Source organism: Seriola aureovittata, chromosome 7 (genome assembly GCF_021018895.1).
Source record: "Seriola aureovittata isolate HTS-2021-v1 ecotype China chromosome 7, ASM2101889v1, whole genome shotgun sequence".
NCBI classification, from domain to species: domain Eukaryota; kingdom Metazoa; phylum Chordata; class Actinopteri; order Carangiformes; family Carangidae; genus Seriola; species Seriola aureovittata.
This window is the reverse complement of record NC_079370.1, coordinates 24,186,195-24,210,065: the sequence shown is the minus strand read 5'-3', so window position 1 is coordinate 24,210,065 and position 23,871 is coordinate 24,186,195. Positions and strand designations below refer to the sequence as shown.

At 40.5% G+C, this 23,871-nt stretch overlaps 1 protein-coding gene across 6 annotated transcripts in view; it reads right to left on the bottom strand.

Moving 5' to 3' along the window:
- Positions 1–908: 908 nt before the first annotated feature.
- Positions 909–23,871, bottom strand: part of oxr1a (oxidation resistance 1a) — a 159,069-nt gene continuing 136,106 nt past the window's right edge. For 3 of the 6 annotated variants that reach the window (XM_056380075.1, XM_056380074.1, XM_056380077.1), the window contains 11 exons: positions 21,107–21,259; positions 19,681–19,865; positions 17,087–17,700; positions 14,349–14,514; positions 11,778–11,943; positions 8,311–8,391; positions 6,752–6,877; positions 5,438–5,590; positions 5,180–5,275; positions 3,737–3,810; positions 909–2,974 (listed from right to left, as the gene is read on the bottom strand). In XM_056380075.1, the coding sequence (XP_056236050.1) occupies positions 2,839–2,974; positions 3,737–3,810; positions 5,180–5,275; positions 5,438–5,590; positions 6,752–6,877; positions 8,311–8,391; positions 11,778–11,943; positions 14,349–14,514; positions 17,087–17,700; positions 19,681–19,865; positions 21,107–21,259 (1,950 nt within the window). In that variant the 3' untranslated portion in view covers positions 909–2,838. Of the gene's footprint in view, positions 2,975–3,736; positions 3,811–5,179; positions 5,276–5,437; positions 5,591–6,751; positions 6,878–8,310; positions 8,392–10,094; positions 10,468–11,777; positions 11,944–14,348; positions 14,515–17,086; positions 17,701–19,680; positions 19,866–21,106; positions 21,260–23,871 lie in introns of those variants that run through there. The other 3 variants (XM_056380076.1, XM_056380078.1, XM_056380079.1) reach the window with 3 other exon arrangements.

The following is a 23,871-nucleotide window of genomic DNA, read 5'->3' as shown; positions in this document are numbered from 1 at the left end:
ATGAATCAAATCGGTAAGGGAGTATACCAAATTAAGTTTTAACACCACTGGTCCAATACTAACAGATGTGACCAGTAGATGGTGCTCACTCACAGCTGAAGCCGTTTGAGCTGAGGCAGTTTATCACCGTTCAGCCCTCAGTTCCTCTGCTGTGCTTTGGCTTTTGCATTCAGGATAATTTATAGTGGAACATGATGAATTGTTGGGTGTAAGTTTTCAGATTTGGCTTGGTATTGGTCTTTTGCTGCAGCTTCATATATCTGGGTTGGTTTTAATAAGAGTTTGGTAGGAATATCAGACATAATATAGTGAATGCAGCAGTGATCAGCTGGGCTCCCACACTCAACATATCATTTTAAGAGTCCAAAAATGTATCTTTCTTGCTGTCAAAACCTGGTGCCTACATTACCCACAATGCAATTTAACCAGCAACAGTCAGATTGGAGACTTAGTTTTCAGCTTAAAAAATTAGTTTGTTTCGCATCTGTTCCTTTAAACTCTGGGAAATCTCCTTAATTAAATAATTATAAATTTGTAGCAAGTGTTAAAGAATGAAATTAAATCCAACCTACAGAGCAGCAGCTGGAGTCTGATGGGCCAAACTCTTGCCATCTGAACAGTTCAGTTATTGGCAAAATTATTGTTTTTATTTCTTTTAGTTTGAGTTTTATTGTATAGTATTTACAAGTCCAGTATTAAGTATTATTTAACACCAGTTCCAGTGGCACACTCCAGACTCTATGTACCTCGAACTACATGGCTACAAATGAAGCCCAGGACACAAAGAGTTACTCTGAAGTTGTGTGAGGCCGCTGTCCATCTCCATTTTTATCATGACCTGATAGAATTCAACAAGTCGACAAGGCTGAATAAAAGAGAAAAATAAGCATCACAAACTCAGTCATATCCCAGGTTACAACAATTAATTTAGCTTTATTGTTATTTATACATCACTGATACATTGTATTCTGGTGAAATAATTGGAAGAATTATCCATATTATTCTTTGTGACTCCACAAGGACACAAATACTGGTGTGGAAGACCAGAAAGGGGGGAAGAAAGCTCCTTGGGGGAGGGTTACGTACTGTACACACTTCCCTTCACCCACCATCATCTGCCTGTCAGAGGTCAGTCTACCTGCATACCTACCTGTACCTACTGAGACTCACCTGGCAGCCACATGAGGAGAGAACCCGAGCCCTTCTGCCGTGTTCAACCACATTCAACCCCCCCTTCCTACCTTAGAGTAATCCTCCTTTTTAGACACACAGAGCATTAGGGCATACCCTTATTGATATTGGTAGCAGCAAGCTTTCTACTAACAGTTAACATCTTAATGATCTAAACAAAAGAGTACTGTACAGCTACTGCTAAGAGAATCTAAGAACCTGGTTTTAACGCTTTTACACCAGATTAAAGTGCTAGAAGCAACCCACCAATCCACGCTTTATTATATATATATATATTTATATAGTATTATGTATTTATATATATATATATAAAGGAACAAATCTATTTTGACATTAATTTACAGGGTAATATACATTATATTGTAACAGCTGAAATATCAGCACAAATAGATCACTGTCACACTTAACAGCAAAATATATATGATTATATAAATCCATATATAATCATATATACCAATATATAATTGTCATATATGCATGTAAAACAGTTAACCACGTCTCAGGCTTTTCAAATGATACCCAGAAAAGCAATTGTGTATCAAGACGTAAAAGCTTTACACAAGTTTCTCTCTTGAAAGAGCAACAGGCGGCAGCAAAAGTGCCACGACCTGCAGGTATTTGAGGTCACAGGACAGTTATTTGCATATTCCACAAATCTATTGCAACACATTACTGTCTACAAACAGTACAGCCAGCATCCTGCAGGAGGAGCCGGTGTTAGCTGGACTCACACGTACACCCACTGAACAGAACATTACGACGATGGGTGATCTGATTATAGCTATGTGCTTTCAGATGGTGTGCTATGACAGTGAACAACAGGAGGACTACAATACACAATACTCTATAAGTTTAGCCTCAGAAGACAACCCTAAACTGTACTGTACTTTAAAAAGACCCCCCCCCCCCCACTTCTCTGAGTTAAGTGTCATCGTATCCTGCTGCATGTGTGTTTTGTATATCGGTGTTTTACCACAAATCACAACTTTACTTTGACAGTCCACCATCACCAAGAATAATGGAATGTGATCAGCTTTTGTCTCCTTTTCTCCCTCTAACTGGGTCTCTCTCCATCAAGGCTGACAGCACAGTGAGTAACATCCTACTGATTAAACAAAGTCCTAGGGGGTTTGAGAGGGTGCTGGGACTCCTTGAGGTTCTGTAAAGTTCAGTTACACAATCTGTAGCAATAGGACAGTTCTCTCTTCTCTCAGCAGTCCCAAACCTCAGCCGCCATCATCTTCACCGCCTCTCAGGAAAGAGGAGCTCCGATGGTCCTTTCCTCTTCAAGGCCTGATGGTCCCTTCCCTGCTTCCCTCTCCTCATCCCTCTGGTACAACCTCATCTCACAGTCTCTTCACCATCATCATCATCATCATCATCACTGATCTACACACTCCCCCTGCTCTGCAAAGACGCTGCACAAGGCTGTAACAAGATACACACAAAGGTAATTTTTCACAAAGAAAAAAAGCTCCGTAATAACTGCAGTAGTAACGCACAACAAGCATCCGATAGCTGGCTTCCGGCCTGGGGAGCCTTGGTGATGTGCAGTTGGGTTTGGGACATTGCCATTGTTCTAAAGGAGGAGGTCTCCTCGCTTTGCCCTTTGCAGGACTTGTTTTTTTCCCTGTGATGCACTGTCTGTTATTCAAAAGCCCAGATCTCTATGTCCTGCACATAGAAATCCTCCTTTTTTGAGAGCATGGGGTTCCCGAACGTTTTACATGAGTGACTTCTGCCGTGGTAAAGGTCTCCGTCCAGCCACAGGCCAAACTCACCACTGGAAGAGAAGACAACATGCGGTGTTAATCAGGTTCAGGGTCTCAGGGTACCAAGGAGTTTTGAGCTGTGATGGGGTCTCTGCCAAAATGGATTATCTCCTTGTTAATAGCATTATTTCATTTAGCCTAACATGAAAGTACATGCATGACTAAGGCTGGGTATTAAATACTTGGTGTTCATAGCACTGAAAGTTGGCATTTGGTCAGATGTGAACAATAAGCCTGTTTACTTTTTCTTTGATCAGATATTTACTCATTTAAAACAAATTTGACACTTCTTTTATCAAAATTTTTTGATTTAGGCAAAAGTTCTTGCTGCTTGCATTTTTAAAAAAAATTGTATTTGGTTTCTTTTAAAAAAAAAAAATGCTGCAGATAAACATGTTTATATTTCTTGGAGTTATCCAATAAATAAATAAAATTTTGGTATCAAAGCTCAAAAGTACCAAAGTTCATACAGAATCATATCAGCACTACTGAAATATTTAAAACAAAACCCAGATCTCAGCCTGATACAAATAAATCAAGTCAAAGAAATTTGTTTCCAATCAATGTGGAGCCCTATTTTAACATTTGAACAAGATGGTTTTTCCTTCGCGGCTCCATAATCAGAAAAAGATTAAAATGATACAGTAACATGCTTTTAATGCTTTGGACATCTCTGGATATCACAATAAACCACACTTAAATATTACCACATGTGATATGATTCAATAACAGAGACCATACAACTGTGTCCTTCAAAAGCAGCTTGGACTCACCTTCCTCCACCAAATGCTAAGGAGTCCGTGTCTCCCTTGATGAAGAACATGTTGTCACCTGTCCATTTGTACACCTGTCGCAGACACAATAGAGCATACATTAGAAGATAGTGCACGACATATTCATTGTTGACATAATCTAATATCCTCTGTCCAACACTCTTCATCCTGGTGAGAACACAGTACACACACGTTAACCTCAGCGAGAGGATCCAGATTTAACATCTGATAATTCACTTATAACTTTCAGACACAACCAAAGGAACTAGCTCATCATCAGAGCTGCCAGCTGATGTCAAAATCCTCTCGGATACACCAACATATAAGTCAAAGCAGATGAATTGGTTCATACAGTTCTTCAGACATTAATGAGGAGACTAAAGCAACTTTATGTAGAAAAGTTTTGTGACTGCAGCATTTTTCAAACTAGTCTTATGGCATAAGTTCTTGTCAGTGGTACAACATGACAATCCCAGCAAGTCAATCTGTTGCTTTAAGCCCATTCGTTTGTGTCTCTGGCTGTGTGAATTGTAAAGCTTCAATGTTATAAACACAACAGAGCAGGCAGATATTTACCATAACATGTATGATAACACAACAGAGTGTGTTTGAGGGTCATATGCATTAAGAATGCGCAAGTCTGCATATATGTATTTTACCAAGTTAGTTAGTTTTCCAAAAAATGTTTTCAGTTTCACAGAACAGGATCAGGCTTGAAATGAGCGTGTGCATGTATGTGTTCGGAAGCTGCCTTGGTTCCAGTCTAACAGAAACGATATATTTCAAAGCAGTATTGATTGATTTTTATTAGGTCACTTGGGTGCAACGGCACAAGCTGTAAACACAACACTGACATATTAGCACCTTATAAAGTTGATATGGTTACAGCTGCCTAGTGACCCATCCAGCACAAAGTGAGCAACATCAGCATTCATCTGAAGCCATGTCTCTGGCCATCTGACAGATTTCTGGCCAATGTTCAGTCTGTTTTTTGAGAGAACTACCTGGCTCTTCAGCTGCTAAACGCTACATTCACCTGTAAACAGCTGCTGCTGCTGCTGGAAATGAGGCTGATGAGAGCAGTGAGAATGAAACAAGACCGTAAAGTTGCGGCCGTAAAACCAAAACAATGAGCTTAAAGCTCTGTAGAGCAGAGGGGTACAGCAGAGAGGGTGATTACTCTAAATGGGTTTGTCACTACAAGCAACACCTTTCCCATTACACATAACCATTTGATCCTCTGTTAATACAAAACACTGATTAAAGCAATATGGGCCACTTATACTCAAGTTCTGCTGCATGTCCTCTAAGCATAAAGTTAACTTTAGAATAACAATACAAAACAGCTCAATCTAATGTCCAAATTTAAAACCAACCAGGAGCAATGGGACACTTTGAACTTTCATAAGAAGCCAGAGTCTTCAAATTGTGGAGGGCACTCACCTCAAACTCTGGATTGAAGGTGAAGAGGAAGGTCTCTCCTGTGCCATAGAAACCATCGCTGACTTTAAAGGGCTCGGATGCCAACGCACCAAATACCTGGAGAAACAGGAGCATCTGATTATTGTAGAGTCTACAAATAACTTTTACTTTAATAGGAGAGTTAATAGAAATTTTTTAGTGGCAAAAACATCAGAAGTTGCTTCCAACATATAACACAGCATACTACTACAGTGTGTTTCTATTCAATGTGCAGCTTACCTGGCCGTCACTGTCTTTAATGACCATGAGCACTGGGGTGTCCTGGCCCTGCATGGCTCTGTACAACGTCTTAATGCTCATGCCATGCTTTGACGTGCCAAAGGCCAGCGTCCATGGGTACCCAATGGTCCGTGGTGGGAGATTCCTTGCAAGCTGTGGGGGAAATAATAATGAAAAGGGAAGGTTGGAGGAAGAAAAAAAAAAGAGAAAGGAAATGAAAAACAGAAAGGCCACAACCAACGATGCTCAATTACATCTGCAGTGACCTTTTAACACCATCTGGCGTTTAAAGAAGATCAACAGGGCTCCAAACACACAGAGGAGCCTCAAGAGAAAGAGAGGTCTAGCACTCCCTGAGAGAGAGTGCTGCCCTGCTGCTGACAGACTGAAGGATTAACAGCGGCTGCGGTTCATGGGGAAATAAAGCCGACAAATTGCACTGAAGGAGCAGTACAGTGTATGCGTGATTTTAATGGACAGATAAAGCATACACTGACTAAAACATTGAATTAAAATGACAACTTTTTGCAGCATACAGCACCATTTCCAGCTCTATGAAACAAAGGTCTTTAACCGCTCCACTCTCCAATAAGTCATCAGTCCCTTTGTTCTTTTCTTGTTGGTTCAGCACATCCTCCAGTGGTGGAGCTGAAGCAGTCGTGTAATCGTCAGGAGATGAGCCCCGACTGGGCTCACCTCTGCTCCGCTGTGAGCCGAGCCTGAGCTCTGAGCTCGTCCTCAGAGTGATTAAAGGAAGCTGCATATTGGCAATCTATTGGTCAATGTGCCAACTGGGACTCACTTGGAGCTGTGTGTGTGTGTGGGTATGTGAGTCTGCAATTCCTGCAAGGCATATGCCACAAATATTTGTTTCATGTGAATCTCACAGCTCCTGTTTTACCTTTGATGAGACCTTATGCTGCTGTCGTCTTTAAATATATGACTTTTCCATTCCGTATCCATTTTAAATAATTCTGCACATAATAAATCAAAGGTTTATATCCATGCTCTCTGCCATAATCATGGATCATAAATTAAGTTGTTATCTGTAATTCTGCACAGAACAAACCAGAGTTTATTGGTTTCTGTTCCTGATGAAAGGAGTTATCAGGTCATCTACATGTTGCCAATTCTGTCTTAAATACTATTCTTTCTCTCTGGTGATTGTATTGCAAAATAATTTGCAGAGTCATTTTCTAAAGCAGATGGGCAGTGTAGTGTTTATCAAGCGTTAACACAGTTACAATTATGTGTTACTTAACAGGTTTGCATGTGTAATGTTGCATCAGAACAAGTTTGTAGAACAGCCTCTACCTTCTCTATCTGGTCGGCCTCCAGGAGGTCACTGGGTTCTCTGAGGTTGGGTTTGAAAGTTTCTGGCTCCAGCTCTGTCTTGATGGATGTTCCATGCTTGGAATTCACCTCCTCCTTGGTGGTGATCTATAATTACAAATAAATGTCAGATATGCATTGTACAGTAACAAGACGTGATGTAACTTGAGCTCCCAGAAAGCACTGATAGTGGATGGGTTCAATTTCAGCTACCGTCATTATTCTACGATTCTGTTTTGAATCATATCAGGCTACTGATAGAACAGGTAAAACTATTGAGGTTATCTACAGCAGTAACCATTAACAAGGTGAAGCCTGTCATAGGTTTAGATTATTTCTACAGTTAGTAAGACTGGAACAGGTAAAAATGCAGTTGTAAATAAACTCTAAAAAGCAGAGAGGGTTTAACTACACAGGGTTTAATGTGAGGAAACCTAACCTCAGCAACAAAAACTAAACATTCAGCATTTATGTGTTTTGAATCTAGCAGTTTTCCTGCTAAAATTATAAACACTGTGTTTGCTAGCAACACACTGGTAATCCAACAATTTGATGATGACAGCTGAATATCTTGCTGCCACTCTTCAATGCCAGATGACTAGGACTGGTTTGGCAGAACTGGGAGAGCGGGCAGAGACATTGTCTGGGAGAGGAGAATGCAAAGTGAATAGGAAATCAAGCCAATGAATAATTTGCACTTCACTGTTTGACATTTTCTCTGACCAACGGACTGTTTGGGTTATTTATCTTTCTCGATAACAGAGGCTGATTGTGGAGCGCTTCGCCACTGGTGGCTGGGATGCTCTCATGTTTCACTCCTCATTCAAATAGGGCCTATCTGCATTGTCCTCAGAAAACATCATTCACCCTGTCAGGGGAGTCTTACTTCCACCCTCTCACCAACACACCATCTCTTTGTCCTTCGATACTCTGACCATCTCTCTTGCTTAGTGCTCACGCAGGCCACATTCTTTAAATTCAGCTCATTTGATCATTTAAGACAATTTTCCTTTGAAGAAAAAGGTGAATTTCCTATAGATGTACGCATTTCTGTGTGACCTACATAAAAACTACACACAGTATTTGTCTCTAGGCAGCACAAATAACTATAATAACTAGCTAATAACCAGACAGCTCCATTGGGTTGAAGCACTAAAAACATCATGACTGTGGGTCTAAGAAGGAGAGCCTGACACATAGAGATAAGGCTGCTGTCATGTGAAAACCTCATCACTCCAAGCAAGCCAGCTGAACTGATAAAAAAAAAAAAAGTTTTCAGTAAAATGCTTGATTGATGCTTGAGTTATTCTTAATTAAATTTTTTGACGTTTTGGAGAGGTTTGTGAGCTCAAACACTCATGAAACCTACTCAGTGTTTTATTTTAATCAATTGGAAAAAGTGATTTGAAGTTAGTATGAAACAGCAGCAGTAGCTGCTGCTAAAGTCTGTAGTATGGAGCCTAAAGGAGACCATGTTGGTGCAGACTGCAGCAGGGCTGGGCAGAGTAGAGAGAGGGGACAGACAGGGCTGGTCAGGGCACCTGGAGTCGTTTGCAGAGCGAGCGCAGATCTTCACTGTTTAGAGCATCAATCCGACGGTGGTACTCCGTCAAAGACACTACCTGGTAGTACAAAGACAGGAACAGGTGGAACATAAAACTCTGCCAGTTCTATTGCTGGCCATGGGGAGGAAAGGATGAGTTTCGGAAGGAATTATGCGCACTAACTTGAGTCATTTCCAGTAAACTTAACACTCCTCCTCATAACAAGGTAGATGTTAGAGGTTTGGATAAACAAACTTCAAAGGTGGCTTATGGCCACTGTTGAGAGTTCACTTTGGGTAAAAGAGAAGGGGGTGGAGTATTTCACTCAATCATTTTGCATGTTTGTGTAATATGTTTAATATTACTGTCATTAGAAGTGGTGATTCTAAAAACATTTATCAAACCTGCTGTTCTAACTAAACACTGGATTTTGATTTAAGCCTATTTATTGAGACAAGCCAAGTTAGACCAAAGGATGGAAACAACACTGCAGCCAAAAAACAACTTTAGAACCACAAACCTTACTTTCAGTCAACTCCAAATGCAAAAAAAACAAACAAAAAAAACGAAGCAAAAGAAATTCTTGGGAGTGAGAAGGCTGTGAAATCCACAAGATTTCAAAGCTGGAACATACAACAACAACAACAAAAATAGCTGAGGTCCCACTGGTGCAACAATACTTGCCAAATCCACCAACATTAAACTATTCTCTTGTTTGTCAGGCACAACAATCCACGAAACTACAACCCAGACAGACCAACACAATGACCTACTAAGCATGGCTACAGTCCAACAAAGTTACACCCCACGCTGTTGCATACTCCACTGAGAGCTGCTGCCCCTGAACAAACGTTGGCGTTTAATAGTCCACTGTGTCTCAGTAAAAGAAAGATATTTGAAGCCTCGTGCATGAGATAAACAAACTCACAAAAACCACACATGCACAGTCATATACACAGGTCTACCTCTCAATAATTACTACATCTTCAAACAGGGGTCTTAAATAAACATTGTAAATGCACTCATGCCATAAGCTACTTTAATCTACTTTTTTTTATTAAATAGCTGAGACAATCCTTTTTGGTAAGAAGCTGCCTCTTTACAGCTCTCAATAATGCAGCAGAGCGTGTAAACTACAGCTCTCTTTATTGAAAAAAAGATGCATCTCTGCTTCACTTCACCTTCAACAGAAAGCACTTTAGTGCATTTGTCCTCTGAAAACGGGTAAGCTAGCAGCATACTAGCCTGCTGCAGAAACATACTTATCAATGCGAATCAAATACCTTTTATCAGAGTATATCAATGTCATGAAAAGGTCAGCATTTAAATGTGGCCAGTGAGATTAATACTGAGTCATTCAACACAAGTGACTCATTAACAGTCATTTAACAAGCTAATAGATAAACATATTTCATAATTATGAAAAATGTCTGCTAATGTCGTTAACGAAACTTGTATCTGACTGTGGGAGCTGCATGTTTTAACTGCCACCTAGCCCTGGAAACTTTCAAACAGTTTAAAGAGGCACACTCATCCCATTACATGCTGCCAAAGGCTAGACAACAGATGAGAGCAGTGCCCTGACTGCCAAACACCCAGATAGTGGCCACTTTGTTTAACACCAGTCAGTGGACAAGACCGGACCGGCTAAAAGCTAGCAGGCTAGTTAGCTTCACTAGCGAGCTAGCATGGCTTGCTAACAACAACAACAGCAATAAGAGAACATGCAAGAACATACATCGCTGGTGACTGAAAACATAAACTAAAAACAAGGAACATACACATGAATACTTTGGGGTCAGCCGTGTCTCTTGGTCCTTCACCCTCCTAGAAAACATGATTTGCTTTCTGGGCGAGGTTGAAGCTGGAATGTCACATTACAGATCCTTTAAGTTCTCCCCGTGTAGCCCCGAGATAAGCAGCCGGAGTTGGTATGAAGCTTGCCAGGCTGCTTGACTAAAATAGAAACATTTTTTTTTCCGGTGGGTCTCTTCAACGTATGATTTGTGTGACATCACTAAAATCCAATGACAACACGGGACAGGAGGGATGCCGGCTTCCTATTGGTTAAAAATGATGATCCCTTCCCATAACAGACAAGATTTAAAGACACAGTAACACCATTATCCCATGAGGTATATTTTCTTTAGATTTTGACTGATAATTCATTAATGACAACAACTGAAACTATTCAAATTAAATAAATAAATAAATAAATAAATAAATAATGAATGAATAAATAAATAAATAAATAAATAAATAAACAAACAAACAAACAAACAAACAAACAAACAAACAAACAAATAAATTAATAAAATTATTCTTGAATTGGATAAATATTTTTAACAAGACTCTGACAAAACTCTGTTAGTAAAAAAAACATCTATTTTGTTTCTGAAAGCTCCATGACGGTGTTGGTTAAAAATCATGTATTGTCAACAGGAAGAACTAAAGCAGCAGGCTCCTATTTACTTATTCAAATGAAATGGATCATGTAGCCTCTGTTTGCCAGAAGTCTGGGAATAAACAAATCAGTCCAATTTGTTTCCTACATCATTCATTTACATTAAAATTTAAATACAGGCCACTGCTACCATCGTATCAATTTCTTCATACAATGAAAGCATCCTTTTCATTATCCACAGGCTTGTAAACAATCTCATTTGACCTTGACCCATCCATGCTGTCCGTGGTGCAGCAACGTGCACCGACAGTCCTTAAAATGTAGTTAGACAACCCCTGTCCATGCTTCCTAGTCTTACTTCTCAAATAAAGCAAAAAAAGGAAGAATGACTGAACCCACATCAGTGCCACTAGAGTAGGGGATTTCATAACCAAAAGAAACCAGTTTAGCTGCTCAGTGATTACATTCTCTGTGTATGTTAAGCAACTCATAATGGTGATAGCCTTTTGCATTACAGCCAAAAAAGTTGCCAAATGCTGACCAACACCGGCGACAGTCACACATGTGATGAAACTACAATACACTGACCAAGAGTAAACAATTACACAAACATGCAAAACACTTTGGTTGGAAGATCAGAGAAGCACATTTCCAAGCAAAGCAAGTGTGCACACAACTTACATAAGATAGAAAAGTTCACAAAAAAAAAAAAAAACATTTACCATCAAATCAAGAAATATGCAGCGGTACACAGAAGTGCAAAATACAGAAACAGAATTGAAAAACTTGACAACTACACTGTTCTGATGGATTTAAAACCAAGATCAGCACAATACATTTACACTATGAATTGCATAATGAAAGCAAATCAACACAATTATTTAACATGTAATTTAACATAATAAAATTAACAATAACACCACATAAGATTCTGGTTTCACAGGTTATGGATTAATCCATAGTGCAGAACTATACTTAATCCATGTCTGCAAGGCTTGAGACAACACCACAGGTGCACTTTAAGCAAGGTTAGTAAGCATTGCAGCTTAGTAGACCTTACCTCCCATTCCTTGACATTGAGGTCAGTGATGGGCTCGTCCTTATCCATTTCTGACACCTCGTTCTTCTTGACAACCATAAACCCAGGCTCTTGTCCCATTCCCCTGACCCCCTCACCGTACATGTCAGGGCTCCACTGCATGAAGAATACATACAGGTGATCTGACCTGGGAGTAGAGACACAGGAACAACTGTGAGAGAAGAGGCTTGGTTCCTTTCATAATCTGAGATGTATCTTTCCTGTTATCTAAAATAGCATGAAAGCACCAAAGTACCCAAGTCGACATCTTTACATTGTAACTTTGAAATTATAAAAAAATGGGTCATACATAATATGCTGTAATTGTCCATGTTTACCTGAAAAAAAATTAATTTGTGTGTCTGCCTTTGACCCCAAAAAGTCTGATATATTGGCCTCTGAGCTGCTAAATGCTTCACCAAGTTCACCAGCTAGCTGCTAACTTTGTCTGTATGCTGTTTGGTAACGGGCAGGTAGCTTAGAGAGGATTTATCTGAGGTTGTTTGCTGGAAACAGCTGCGGTGGGAAACGAGGTTGATGAGAACAATGAGCTGAAAGATGCTTAAAACACCTCACAGCGCTTTGTCACCTCAAACACATCATATCACACATAGTCATTTCATCTGTTGTTAATATGAAAATATTGATTAGAGCAGCTTAAAATTACACATAGCGGATGGTCAGTTTCCTTACAACAGGGGAGTCTAGTGGTAATGATAAGAAATGTGTCTTTTATCTCCTGTAACTCTCTAAGATTGTGACTATAACTTTGCCCCTCCCCCTCTCCCTCTCCTGCCGACTAGTCATGAGGCAGAAGAGGAAGCCTTTTCATGTCACCCATGCAAAGAGTTCAGGATTTTATATGATAGTACAGCATCACTCGTGAAGAAGAAACAAATAGGCTGTATCACACACTGCTGTGGCTGGTAGACACAGAGGAGATGTGGCAGACTCTCTAGGTTCAGATGTATTAAGTGTCATAGTTGTATATGGCTCATTCAATAGCTTCCCTTTCCTCCCACACCATTGCCAGGACACTTTAAGACACATCATACGGGTCGCCTACCATCTAGGTCAAGCTATTGAGGGTCTAGAAGTGCCTGAAAAAAAGAACTTTGAACCACTGTGTTGTCAGTCCCAACAGATTACGATCACTCCTCCCACACACCTTAGTCTTTATTCCAAAGCCAGGAAAGAAAAGTTGGAAAACAAAAAAAAACAAAGAACGAGTAGTAACATGTACAAGCCCTGTCTTTTAATACTAGCTTTAAATCTGCCATGTCCCTGGGCTGTCATCCCCAAGAGCAGCATGCATCACAGCATACTTGTTTTCCAGGTGGGAAATGCTGTCGCTAAGCAACCTGTGGATGAAAACAACAATGTAAGACTTCTGAAGTTCATACTGAATAATGAAGCGAGGGGAATTTCAGTGTCATTACTGCACTCAGGCACTAAGCACTTTGCATAACCAAGAAGCATTTATGGTACCATGGCTACATAAAAAAAAAAAAAGGAAGCGCCTGTTTGTCTGATTTAAATGTGATTAGCAGCCAGAGAGAGAACCATGTGTGTTGCTGCTGTCAAACTATAGACACATGTACTGAAAACAGCGGCGTAAAATAACTGATGAGATTCACCCCTCGAAAGTGTTTCCCTTTCTGTCCCTTTGTCTTGAAAGATACAGAGAAAATAACTTCTCTTAGCTGTAGCCAGAGACCAATGACTGTGCTATTACCAATCAATTTCAGATCTGGCTCAAAGGAAAAGCTTTAGATAAGTGACTCTTCAAATTAAGCCATTAGTCCTACATTAATTAAAAATTAATTCCCTACATAAACACATTACACAACTTGTGTGGAAGCACATATTTCCTTGTAATGCGTCTCCTGCCAGTGTGAAGAGCTTAAATGCAATTATGACGACTGCTGACTTGATAACCGCACATCCACACTGCGTGACGCATCCTGAAGAAACGCATGAAAAAGACAAGGCTATTTTCAGCTGATGTGAGACATTACGAATTTCAGTTGCAGGTCAGAAAAAGTTCACAAGCATCTTTGTGGGTGGAACGCATACTGAGGATTCAACATGAGCTTAGGAGAGGCAGCACAGAGAAGCGACTATAGCAGAACCTCAGTGTAGCATGGGTCGTACGTGTGCCCCAGCAAAGGAATAAAGTGTGCGAGTCTGTTTCCCTGCAGAATGAATGAATAATAAATAATTTTGCTGTCTGGCAGAGGCAGCACAGGGAGATGGGCAGAAGCCGCAGTGGGAGTCAGACCTGACAACGAATGCATATTTGATTGGTTTCAAATATTAAAAGGACTGGAGGTGAGGAGCCTCAGTAACTCAGCTGACTATTGTGGATTCTTAGGATTATATCAGGATCATATGGGTTCATTTCTTCCATTTTGAATACTCTTCCATATAATCAGGTCGAGCACAGGTTTTATGATTTTAAAGTCTGTTATTTAGGATGTCACAGGAAATGATTTGCTTGTATTAAAATGCATTGTGCCCTGGTTTAGTGGGAGGTGGAGCGCAGGTACTGACCTCTCCTGTGGCACAGCAAACCAGTACTCGTGCTTTTTGCCCTGCTGGGCATACTGCTGCATGGACGCGCTGGCGTTGGAAACAAACGTCTTCTTCATAGGTTTCCCCACCCGCAGACACAGGAACTTGTGGGAGCGGTGCTTCCGCCTCTCTGCAGACCCTGTACCTGGCAAAGGAGATAAACACATGGTCACAGAGGCATAAAAAAGGCATAAAATCTCCCAAAATTGTTTGACAGTTCGGGAAATACACTTATTTGCCTTGGTGCTGACAGATGAACCAGACTAAACTCTGTATTCTATTCATAATACTTCCTTTATTCATGTGACCTCGTTTTCTACCCTCTGTTTACTGGCTACATCAGCTGCCATTAGTCATTTTGTGGCAGAAACACCACAGATAATAGAAATAAATTTGATTTGACAGTGGCACCGAGTCCTCTGTCCATGCTACATAATCAATAGCCTTTAACGAGGTCAAAGCCCCAGGAAGCTGAATGAGATCACGTGCCATTCACATTACACTGGCACATACTTTTGGCTCCTGGTCGGATAGCACATAACTGTTAATAATGACGGGCTAAATGATATTTATCTGCTTAGACAACAAAGCTCAGTGGGACGAATTTAATTTTCAGTATGCATTAATTTGGTATTAATGCAGCTTGTTTGTGAAGTTGCTGCTGTTACTTGTGTGGGCTGTGCTAATGTGCGCAGAATAAAGGGCAGCCCTGCTGAGATGCCTGTGAATTAGAACTGCTTTTGCAGTCTAGCTCTCTGCGTGGCAATAATTGCCAGGGAGAAAATGGTAAATCTCTCTCCCACTGTCTCGATCTCTTTCTTCTTGGGGGGAGAGAAAGCTTTTTTGGAATCGCAACTACGTATCCAACTAAAGTGGGATGTATTGACACAAGTGGGTCAGTGAGTGTGACAGACAATAGATAACAAGGCTGACCAGATATTGTTAAAGGATGTTTTTCTCTATTACTGTAACCCCTAATTGCATATATTTCATTATTTCTTACTACAGCATCTAACATCCAGGCAGCATCTGCTTTCCATTTATTTCAATAAACTAAACATCATCTTGTTTAAGGTAAATAATCCATCACAGTGAATGTTCTGCTAACTTTATAAAGTTACAATATGACTGTGTGGTAATTCAGTTAAGAAAAAACTCTTTGCTGGTGTGTTTAATGTGGTTCTTAGTAATGTGATCTGAAAGCCATTAGTACTTAAAAGTGCTATATTCCTCAAAATTAAATTTCAAAGATGTAAATCAAAACGGACACTTTTGGTATTGAACAAGCTGCCGTTGTGCAGGTAGTAATCAAGACAATGATGTAAAATAAAATAAGCTCCCACTTTAAGTTGATTATATATCAAAAGCTGATTTTCAAAGAATAAAATGAATGAAAAACATTGGCTGCCTGGGAGGTAATAGATCATTCTAAAACTTATATTATCCATAGCACTTAGCAATTTACCAATTTACCAATTTAATGCTGGATCAAATATCAAACCAAATGTATATACCTGAACAGCATATGGGTTTTAAAAAAGATGTTTCAAACATAATGATAACTTCTCTCAAGCCTGTGTGGTTTAGTATTCAGTCAGGGTCTCGGGCCTTATAAATCTTTCAGTGAATCAGTGAAAACCTGCTCTATAAAAATATATCATACTGGGCACAAACAAAAGTTGGCTAAAGTGGGGGATATGGGAACTGAGAAACAGGCAAGAAAGAGGGATATTTAATTAGAATAAATATTAGTTAAAGATGGGAACACTGTTACAAATATGATTTTTTTTAAAAAGTATTTTTTAATAATAAAATGTTTAAAAATGTATTGATTAGATTGCCAGTCACTTTGACAAAGTGTGGGAGAAATAATCCATTATCATAGCATTTCCATTCTTTCTCCTTCTATTTGGTGTACTATTTATTTGAAAGGTTGCAGATAAATATAATTGAAAGTATATACTGTATATATAATGTGAAAACTGACATTTTTCTTTTGGCTTTGCATATGTGTTACCAGAAGAAGTGTTGTTTTATTTTTGATGTCCGATACCTAATGTGGGATGGACCAAACATTCGGCATGAGCAGAAATAAAGCCAATAAACTGACTGACTAACAACTTGTAAAACATCTATCAATCCTTAAACATATCATTGAAGACATTACCAAGTTTATTCCACTCTTTGTGCAATTCAGTGTTTGTCTAAATCCACATGAAATCACCACAAGAGAAGGATGTAAAATATAAATAACTCCTCTCTGAATGCTGTTTCAGAAGATGTTTTGATGTCAGGTTTAATCGTCACTGTGTTTCCCCTTTGGGCTCTAGGTGTGTTTGTGACATTGTGGTGTTTGATAGGCTTTAGCTTATCGCCTACAGGAGTGGCCCAGACCACCGGAGTGAGAGATCAAAAAGCTGCATAAAGCCCCTTAAAGCCTGGCTAGCTCCAGCAAGCTGATAACAGCAGAGAGGCTGCCATTTCCCTTCGTCTTTAACTCCAATGACTAGCAACATGGCGGAGTGGAAAGGGAAAGGTTATCACAAAACAACACAAGACAAGTGATCCTGTAGCAGCTTTATGATACTTCTCAGAAGAATATGGATGTAGAGTTGCAGCTAAAAGAGAACGTGAGGCTGTATTCATCACCTGAAATGTCCTACATGTGTAATTGTAATATATATGATTTCTAACTTTTACGAAGTAAGTGTGTTTACCCTCTGCAGAGTTCTTTTGTGTCTCCTCTACATTCTCCTCCTTGCCTTGTTGCATAGTGTCCGTTTTGAAGACGTCTGTCCCCTCGTCGGCATCTCCTCGTGGACTGGCTGAGACCGTGGTGGTGTCTGTGGCACCAGGGGTGGCTGAGCTTTGGGAGCCCGGGCGAGAGGAGCTGCTGCTGGGACCCTGGGCCTGGCTAGTGCTGCTGCTGGTGGTAGTGGGTGTGCTTGGTGGCTTCTCTACACTGTGCTGCTTGGATCCCATGGGGGACTGGCTATTATTTTCTGTGGCAGTGTCTGGTGGATTGTCCTCTGCTTTCGCCGCGGGGGTCTCCTCCAGCTGGCTGACTGAGCCGTGGGCGCTGCCTGCCGCCTGCGAGCCGGTGCCGGTGGAAGCGCCAGAGGACTTTTCCAGGTGGAGGTCCTCATTAGACGCCTGCTCCTCCTCCCGGATGGGGGACAGGTCAGACTCAGTGAAGACGTCTTCGGAGATGGAGCCCTCGGTGCTGCGTGGGACCGTGCTGCCGCTGTCATTGGCCCCTGGCTCCCTCAGGCGATGCTCTGGGTCCTTCTGCTGGGAGGGGTGTCTCTCAGCTGGCAGAGGCTCCAGGTCACTGGAAATATGAAAAGAGCGGCAGTAAGACACATGCAACCTCTCTTCATGAATACCATGTAGGTGTACCGACTGATACCGGGATTCAAATTTTAAGCACTTTAAGACGATTTTCCATTTGGCCATTTAGAGTTTAGTTGTTATTATTAATGCTGTCCTGTAAAAACAGTGGTACAACTCCTCTGGCTCTGGAGGAGCTTTTCATGTCTGAGAGAACAACCCTGATCAGCTTGAGGTTTCAAATCTTTTACAGAAAGGCTGACTTACACACTGGGTTCGCAGAGTTTGAAAGAAGGGTTTAATGAAAGACAGTAGTTGCATTATTGGAAATGTAGGAAGTAGTTTATTTGGACCTTGACCCAGTTTGAACCACTAACTCGGGCTATTTGTGATGCACAAACCAAGAAGATTTAGTATCTGAATGAGAAATTAAATAAGTGCAAGTCAATTATTTCAGTCACATTAAATTAACCAAGTAATACAAAACACAAAAACATCATTATTTAACAAATTCAAATGCAATTAAAATGATTAAACATGAGAATTCTGCACAACTGTCTACTGTCTCAACAGTCTATTATGGTGGAAGCACATTTGTAGAGACACATGTCGAGCATTTAAAACAAAACTTAACTTATTCATGTGTCAGCAAAAACAAATGAATTTATCTTTTTAATTTTTATCTAAATAAAATACAATGGCTGCCTTCATCTCCTGACAACAGAATCATTTCTCTCTGGTTTTGATTCAGAAATATGAGCAGGTCAAGTGGTTTGATGCCAAATCAGTTTTTCATGGGAGGTGTAAACACCTTTTAACCTCCCAATCCTGTTACAAAATTCTGTGTGCTATGCAACACTACACAACTATCCCGACTACATGAAAATTCAGCACAGGTCCAGCCACTGAAAACACCAGCATGGACAGACATGATGTGTCCAGAATACATAAATACGGCCTCATTAGCTGCATTACATGCATTTCCGGTCAATGGTTTATTCTATTTCCATCAAATTCTTAACAAATTAAGAAATTCTTGTTCTTGAAAAACTTGCAAGCAAACAGACAAAGCACTGGCAAATAACCACCACACTGCACAGAATCAAATCCTGCAGGCACTTGTTGCTCAGCTGTGTGTTCAGACAGACAGAGGGACACAGAGAGAGAGAGAGAGCGAGAGCGAGAGAGAGAGAGAGAGAGAGAGAGAGAGGAGACAGAGCAGACAAAGACAATGGATCACAGCTGAGAAAACATCTGGGCCTGGCACAAAAAAACAGTCATTTGCCAGCACAATAACTGCTCCACGGGCAATACTCAACCAGCTAAATACAGCTCTGCCCAGATCCTGCTACCAACTGAAGACACCGAAAGAAAAAATGACTCCACAGGGTTTCTAGTGATACACCATATTTGTCCTTGCATAAATTTGGCTTCAACAGCACAAAAACAAAGTTAAAAAAAAACAAACAACAACCAAAAAAAAAAAAAAAACTCAGACAAATCTGTGGGAGGAAACACAAGTGAATCCTCTGAAGTGGCTGCTTCCTACTGAATAAAGACGTGAGCAATCAGAACGTAGGAGGGTGAAGGCATACTTCATTAACCCTGGTGTAATTGCCGTGTGCTTTTTATTTTGGTGTGAGTGTGTGTGTGTGTTTGTGTATGTGGGTCTTGAGGGGGGGGTTGAAGTGTTAGTTGGTTACTGATGCAATCTGATCATGGGTGCAGCAGAGAATTACACTGGCTACACCAAGGTTGGTGCATTCCTGAGAGGGCAGGAGTGGGAGAATGATTATAGAGGAAGATGGTTAATGTTGAACTATAAGAATAAGAATGTATGTAGGAGTAAATCAGAGTTAGAGGTCAGTGTTGGCTTTTATAGCTGCATATACTTTAAATAATTACATGTGTGGTCTAAAAGAAGTCTTCGTCTACTGCTACAGAACTTGCACACACGGTATATATCTGTGCTTTCTCTTACTCTGGGACGGCCTCTCTGATCTTGGGGTCGGTGATCTCCTTGTAGATTGCAGCAGACTGCACTTCCTCCAGAGGACACATGATGCCATACTCCTCACACCCATGGGCCTGAACCAAGGGGTCCATCCGGTGAGGGTCAAACATGATGTTGTTGGGTGTCACCAGCAACACCCCGCTCACCGCACCCTGACAACAACAACAACAACAACACAGGAAATGCATTAGGGAGAATGAGATCAATCGCTACTTTTAATGGATAAATGAAATAAAATAACAATAAATAAAATAAGAGCTTAGGATAATCAAAAGCACCTCTGTCAAACAACTGGAGGGAAAATCCATTTGCAACCACAAATGTCCTAAATCAAGTAGAAGTTATTGACTGGCAGCGCTGACCACTTCAGTGCTTTCATTTGGTACCTGGGAGTGAATCAGCAGTGGTTCAATACCATGGATCTGTGTGTGTGTGTGTGTGTGTGTGTGTGTGTGTGTGTGTGTGTGTGTGTCTGACAGCAGGACAGCTGCCTGGATACTGCAGTGTGCTGTTGAAGACACAGATATCAGACCATCCTGCCTGATCTGAATAACACCAGAACACACAGTACACAGTTTTTTTAATTGACTATTGATGTTGATCTGGTAAAAAAAAAAAAAAAAAAAAAAAGCAAATCAGAACGTAATTCCTGGAACCAAGGTAAGCACTGTAATAAGACTTAAACACAGCGTTTGACCTTTTAAGATGTTAACTTTAGAAAACTCAGTTTACAACACCTTAAGGAGTCAAATGTTTATATAACTCGAGCCCATAACAACTGTCTGCTGTCCTCGTCACACATCCCCCTACACCTCACCCTCTGTTTTGTTTCTGAGAATGAACCAAAAAAGAAAAAGAATATTATGTTTTTGCAATAGCAAAAAAATGACAGTGATCATCATAGATGGCACTGCACTGTAAACACATAATGTGGAATTTTTGATATTTCTTCTCCCTGTATTACTGTGGAATCTATTGTTGTCACTTCAAAACACTGAATATAGAATAAAAAGCATTTGATATTTACATGGTTGATACTGCAGAAAAAAGGGGGAAAGAAAACAAAAAAAACAGCTTTACTGAGGTTAAACATCACTATATAACTAACAGTAAAATTTTTATTGTGGCTTATGAACATTTCTGGCCACCGTCTTTGTTTGGATTAGGAAAAAGACACACAACTTTTTATTTTGCAGTGAAAAAATTTTGGTTTAAGTCTTTAAGGATTCTTGAAATACATTACATACAGGGTAGCACATGATTAGCTCAGTGACTCAGATGTACTGGTAATACATGAGGGGCATAAACTGGGGCTAGATTAAGCGTAGTTTTGCTGTCGGTGCTTTCATCTGTTGAAATGTGTAACATGACCAGTACTGGGTAGTGTTTTTACCTTTCCATCAGTGATGTACTTGCAGTTGATCTTGAGGAACTTCTCTGTGAGGGCCTCTTCCTCCTCGGAGGTGGATGACACCACTCTGGACTGGCGCAGGGCCGAGAACACTGGAGGGTGAACGGCTTCTGGTTTTGGGGGGCCATCAGAGTCCTGGAGTAGAGTGGGTGCGGTTGTGGACATTGGGGAAATTAGGGAAGGGTGGGACAGAGACAACTTTTGTTAGCATACTTTTATACTGGGCTACTGTGGTTTGTCTTTTGTCGCAATAAACAACAATGATCTGGAGTTCAGTGAAATGAAGTGATGAATCCTAAAAATATACGCGATGTGTTCCACTCATTCTGCTGCCTATAAACCAATATCTACACGGATGCATGACGTCTGCATCTCTGAACAGCATTCATCCAAACAGACTAAATAATAAGCGCTGTCGAACAGGCAGAGCTTGGTTCACTTGGTGATGCATGGTGTAACTAAATTGTGTCTCATTTCATCAAACTAATGTGTTTGCGTCTCTAAATGTATTATCTATATATAAACAGATATTTTTTGCACAGCGGGGCAATCAGGTTAAAACGGAACCCAATGATGAGCCAAATGAATACGCCTCCTGTGTGCCTGAGCGTCACAGTGGTAATTAGGTGAAAAACATTCATATAAGACTGAAGCTTTAATTATTGTGCTTTCGTGCACAACTCAATGCCTAGTTAGTGTTATTTCATTAGAGACTAACATGCCCTTGAGTTGAGGCGGATTTAAAAAAAACTTTTGAATGGGTGGGTCAGACTGGGGCACAGTTTCAAAGAAATACAACCACAAATAGACATATTGGGAAAATATGAAAAAAAGTGTTACGATGCAAATTTAAAGCCTAGTTCTTTGCAATTATAAAGTATATATTATTAATAGCTAAATTATTTATAGAGTGCAATAAATGTATGCCAGAAAAACAACTTAAAATATTCTAATGTGAAAGAATATCAATAAATAACTCCAAATTGCTTAGAGCAGTTAACAGATTATGAGACAATGGGCCCCTGGACACAGACATGGTAATGTTTTGTGTCTCTTGTTGTTGTTTTGCCTCCCATAGTAGTCACTTTTCATCTCTTTGAAGTCATTTGGTATCTTTTTGTTATCATTTTGTGTCTCTTTGTAGCTGTTTAGCATCACTTCCTGGTTCTTTTGCAATGCATTCAGGCACCCTGGGCCTGTACGCAGGGGAGCCATTCAGTAATCCATCCATAATACTAACAAGCCAACTACCTATGACCTTCTGATCAGATTCCACGGTTGTCACCCATCTAGCCCCTCCCCTGCCGTCAATGATATTGTGCACAAAACTTGACTTCACCCATTATGTGTTTCAGCAGAGGCACACAGATTGTGTGAGAGTGCATGGGTGTATTCTTTATATACAAGGAGTATAAAACCAGTTGTATGTGCATTGGCATGTAAAGCGGACTCATCAAGTTGGAGAGAGCAGTGAAAGACATCAAAAAGCCATATATATTCCTACATATACAAGTATTCTTTATTTTCTCCCAGTTATATTGAGCACAGAGGGCTGTAAAACATGGTTTGTTTAATAAAGATAAGTCAATGACTGTAATGATAACTTGCAGAACTGCTAAACAATGTTATTAAGAAGCATTTAGATGTTCAGATACAATGCTTATTAAAAAATTGTAATAATTACCTCATGATTACACTTATTTTTCTACAGTCTGCCAGATGCTGCATAGCCAAGAAGGAATCTAAATTAAGTCTCAAGCAAGTTGTTCTATTTCATACTGACACAAACACCATAAAGCAATTTTGTTTCTGCTTCTTCATTTATGCTGTGCTAACTAATGTGGTAACAGCAATCTACCACAGATGGTGTGTGTGCTGGGCTGGAAACACGAGGTGTGGTGGGGTTGGTGTTTCTTTCAGTGGCCTGTTGCCATGCGATGGCTGAGCCATGGGGACAGACTGACTCAGACTGACTCTGAATAACTGTCCACATGGACAGCTTTCTGACCGGGGGGACATTTTGTAGGACTGTTGGTCTGACTGACTGAACAATGCTCTGCAGGATGGACTGTGTCTGTGACACTGAATGATTGCTGGAGGAGACAAAGGATGGGAAGATCAGAAGAAGTGAGGAATAGGAGAAACAGGAATGAGGAAAAAGGAGTTGAAACTGCAGCAAAAGCAACTAAAAAGGGAAAATCTTCTGTAAAGAAATAAAAAGATGAGGAGATAAAGAAAGCTAAAGGCAATGAAAGAGAGAGACTGGTGTGAGGACAGAGAACAAAAAGGAAAAGGAGGACAGAGAGGAGTGTGTGGGAGTTATCATTAAGGGGGATTTTGACTGGGGGGGTGGGGGTGGGGGGGTGTGAAGAGCCAATGGAGAAGCTAAGTGAAGAGCTGTGAAGAGCTACTGTAGCAGTGACGAGCTTAGAGAAGAGAGAAGAGAGCTCAAGCCCAGAACAACTGTCTGCTGTCCTCCTGACACCCACCCCTACACCTCCCCCTCGCCGTCTCCCAGCACAGTCGACAAACAGCCCGCAGCTACTGACCCACACCGACACAAGCAGCCCAGACACTGGCAGCCAGGGAAGGCTGAGGGGGCCGGCCAATCTGTTACAGCCAAAACAAGCCTCTCTGAGAAAGGAGAGGAGAAAAATACACAAGTTAGATAAGGGGGAGAGGGATTAGAGCTAAAAATAAAGCTTCAAGAGCGACTAAAAAAGCCTGTTTCTGAACTGAGAGAGCAT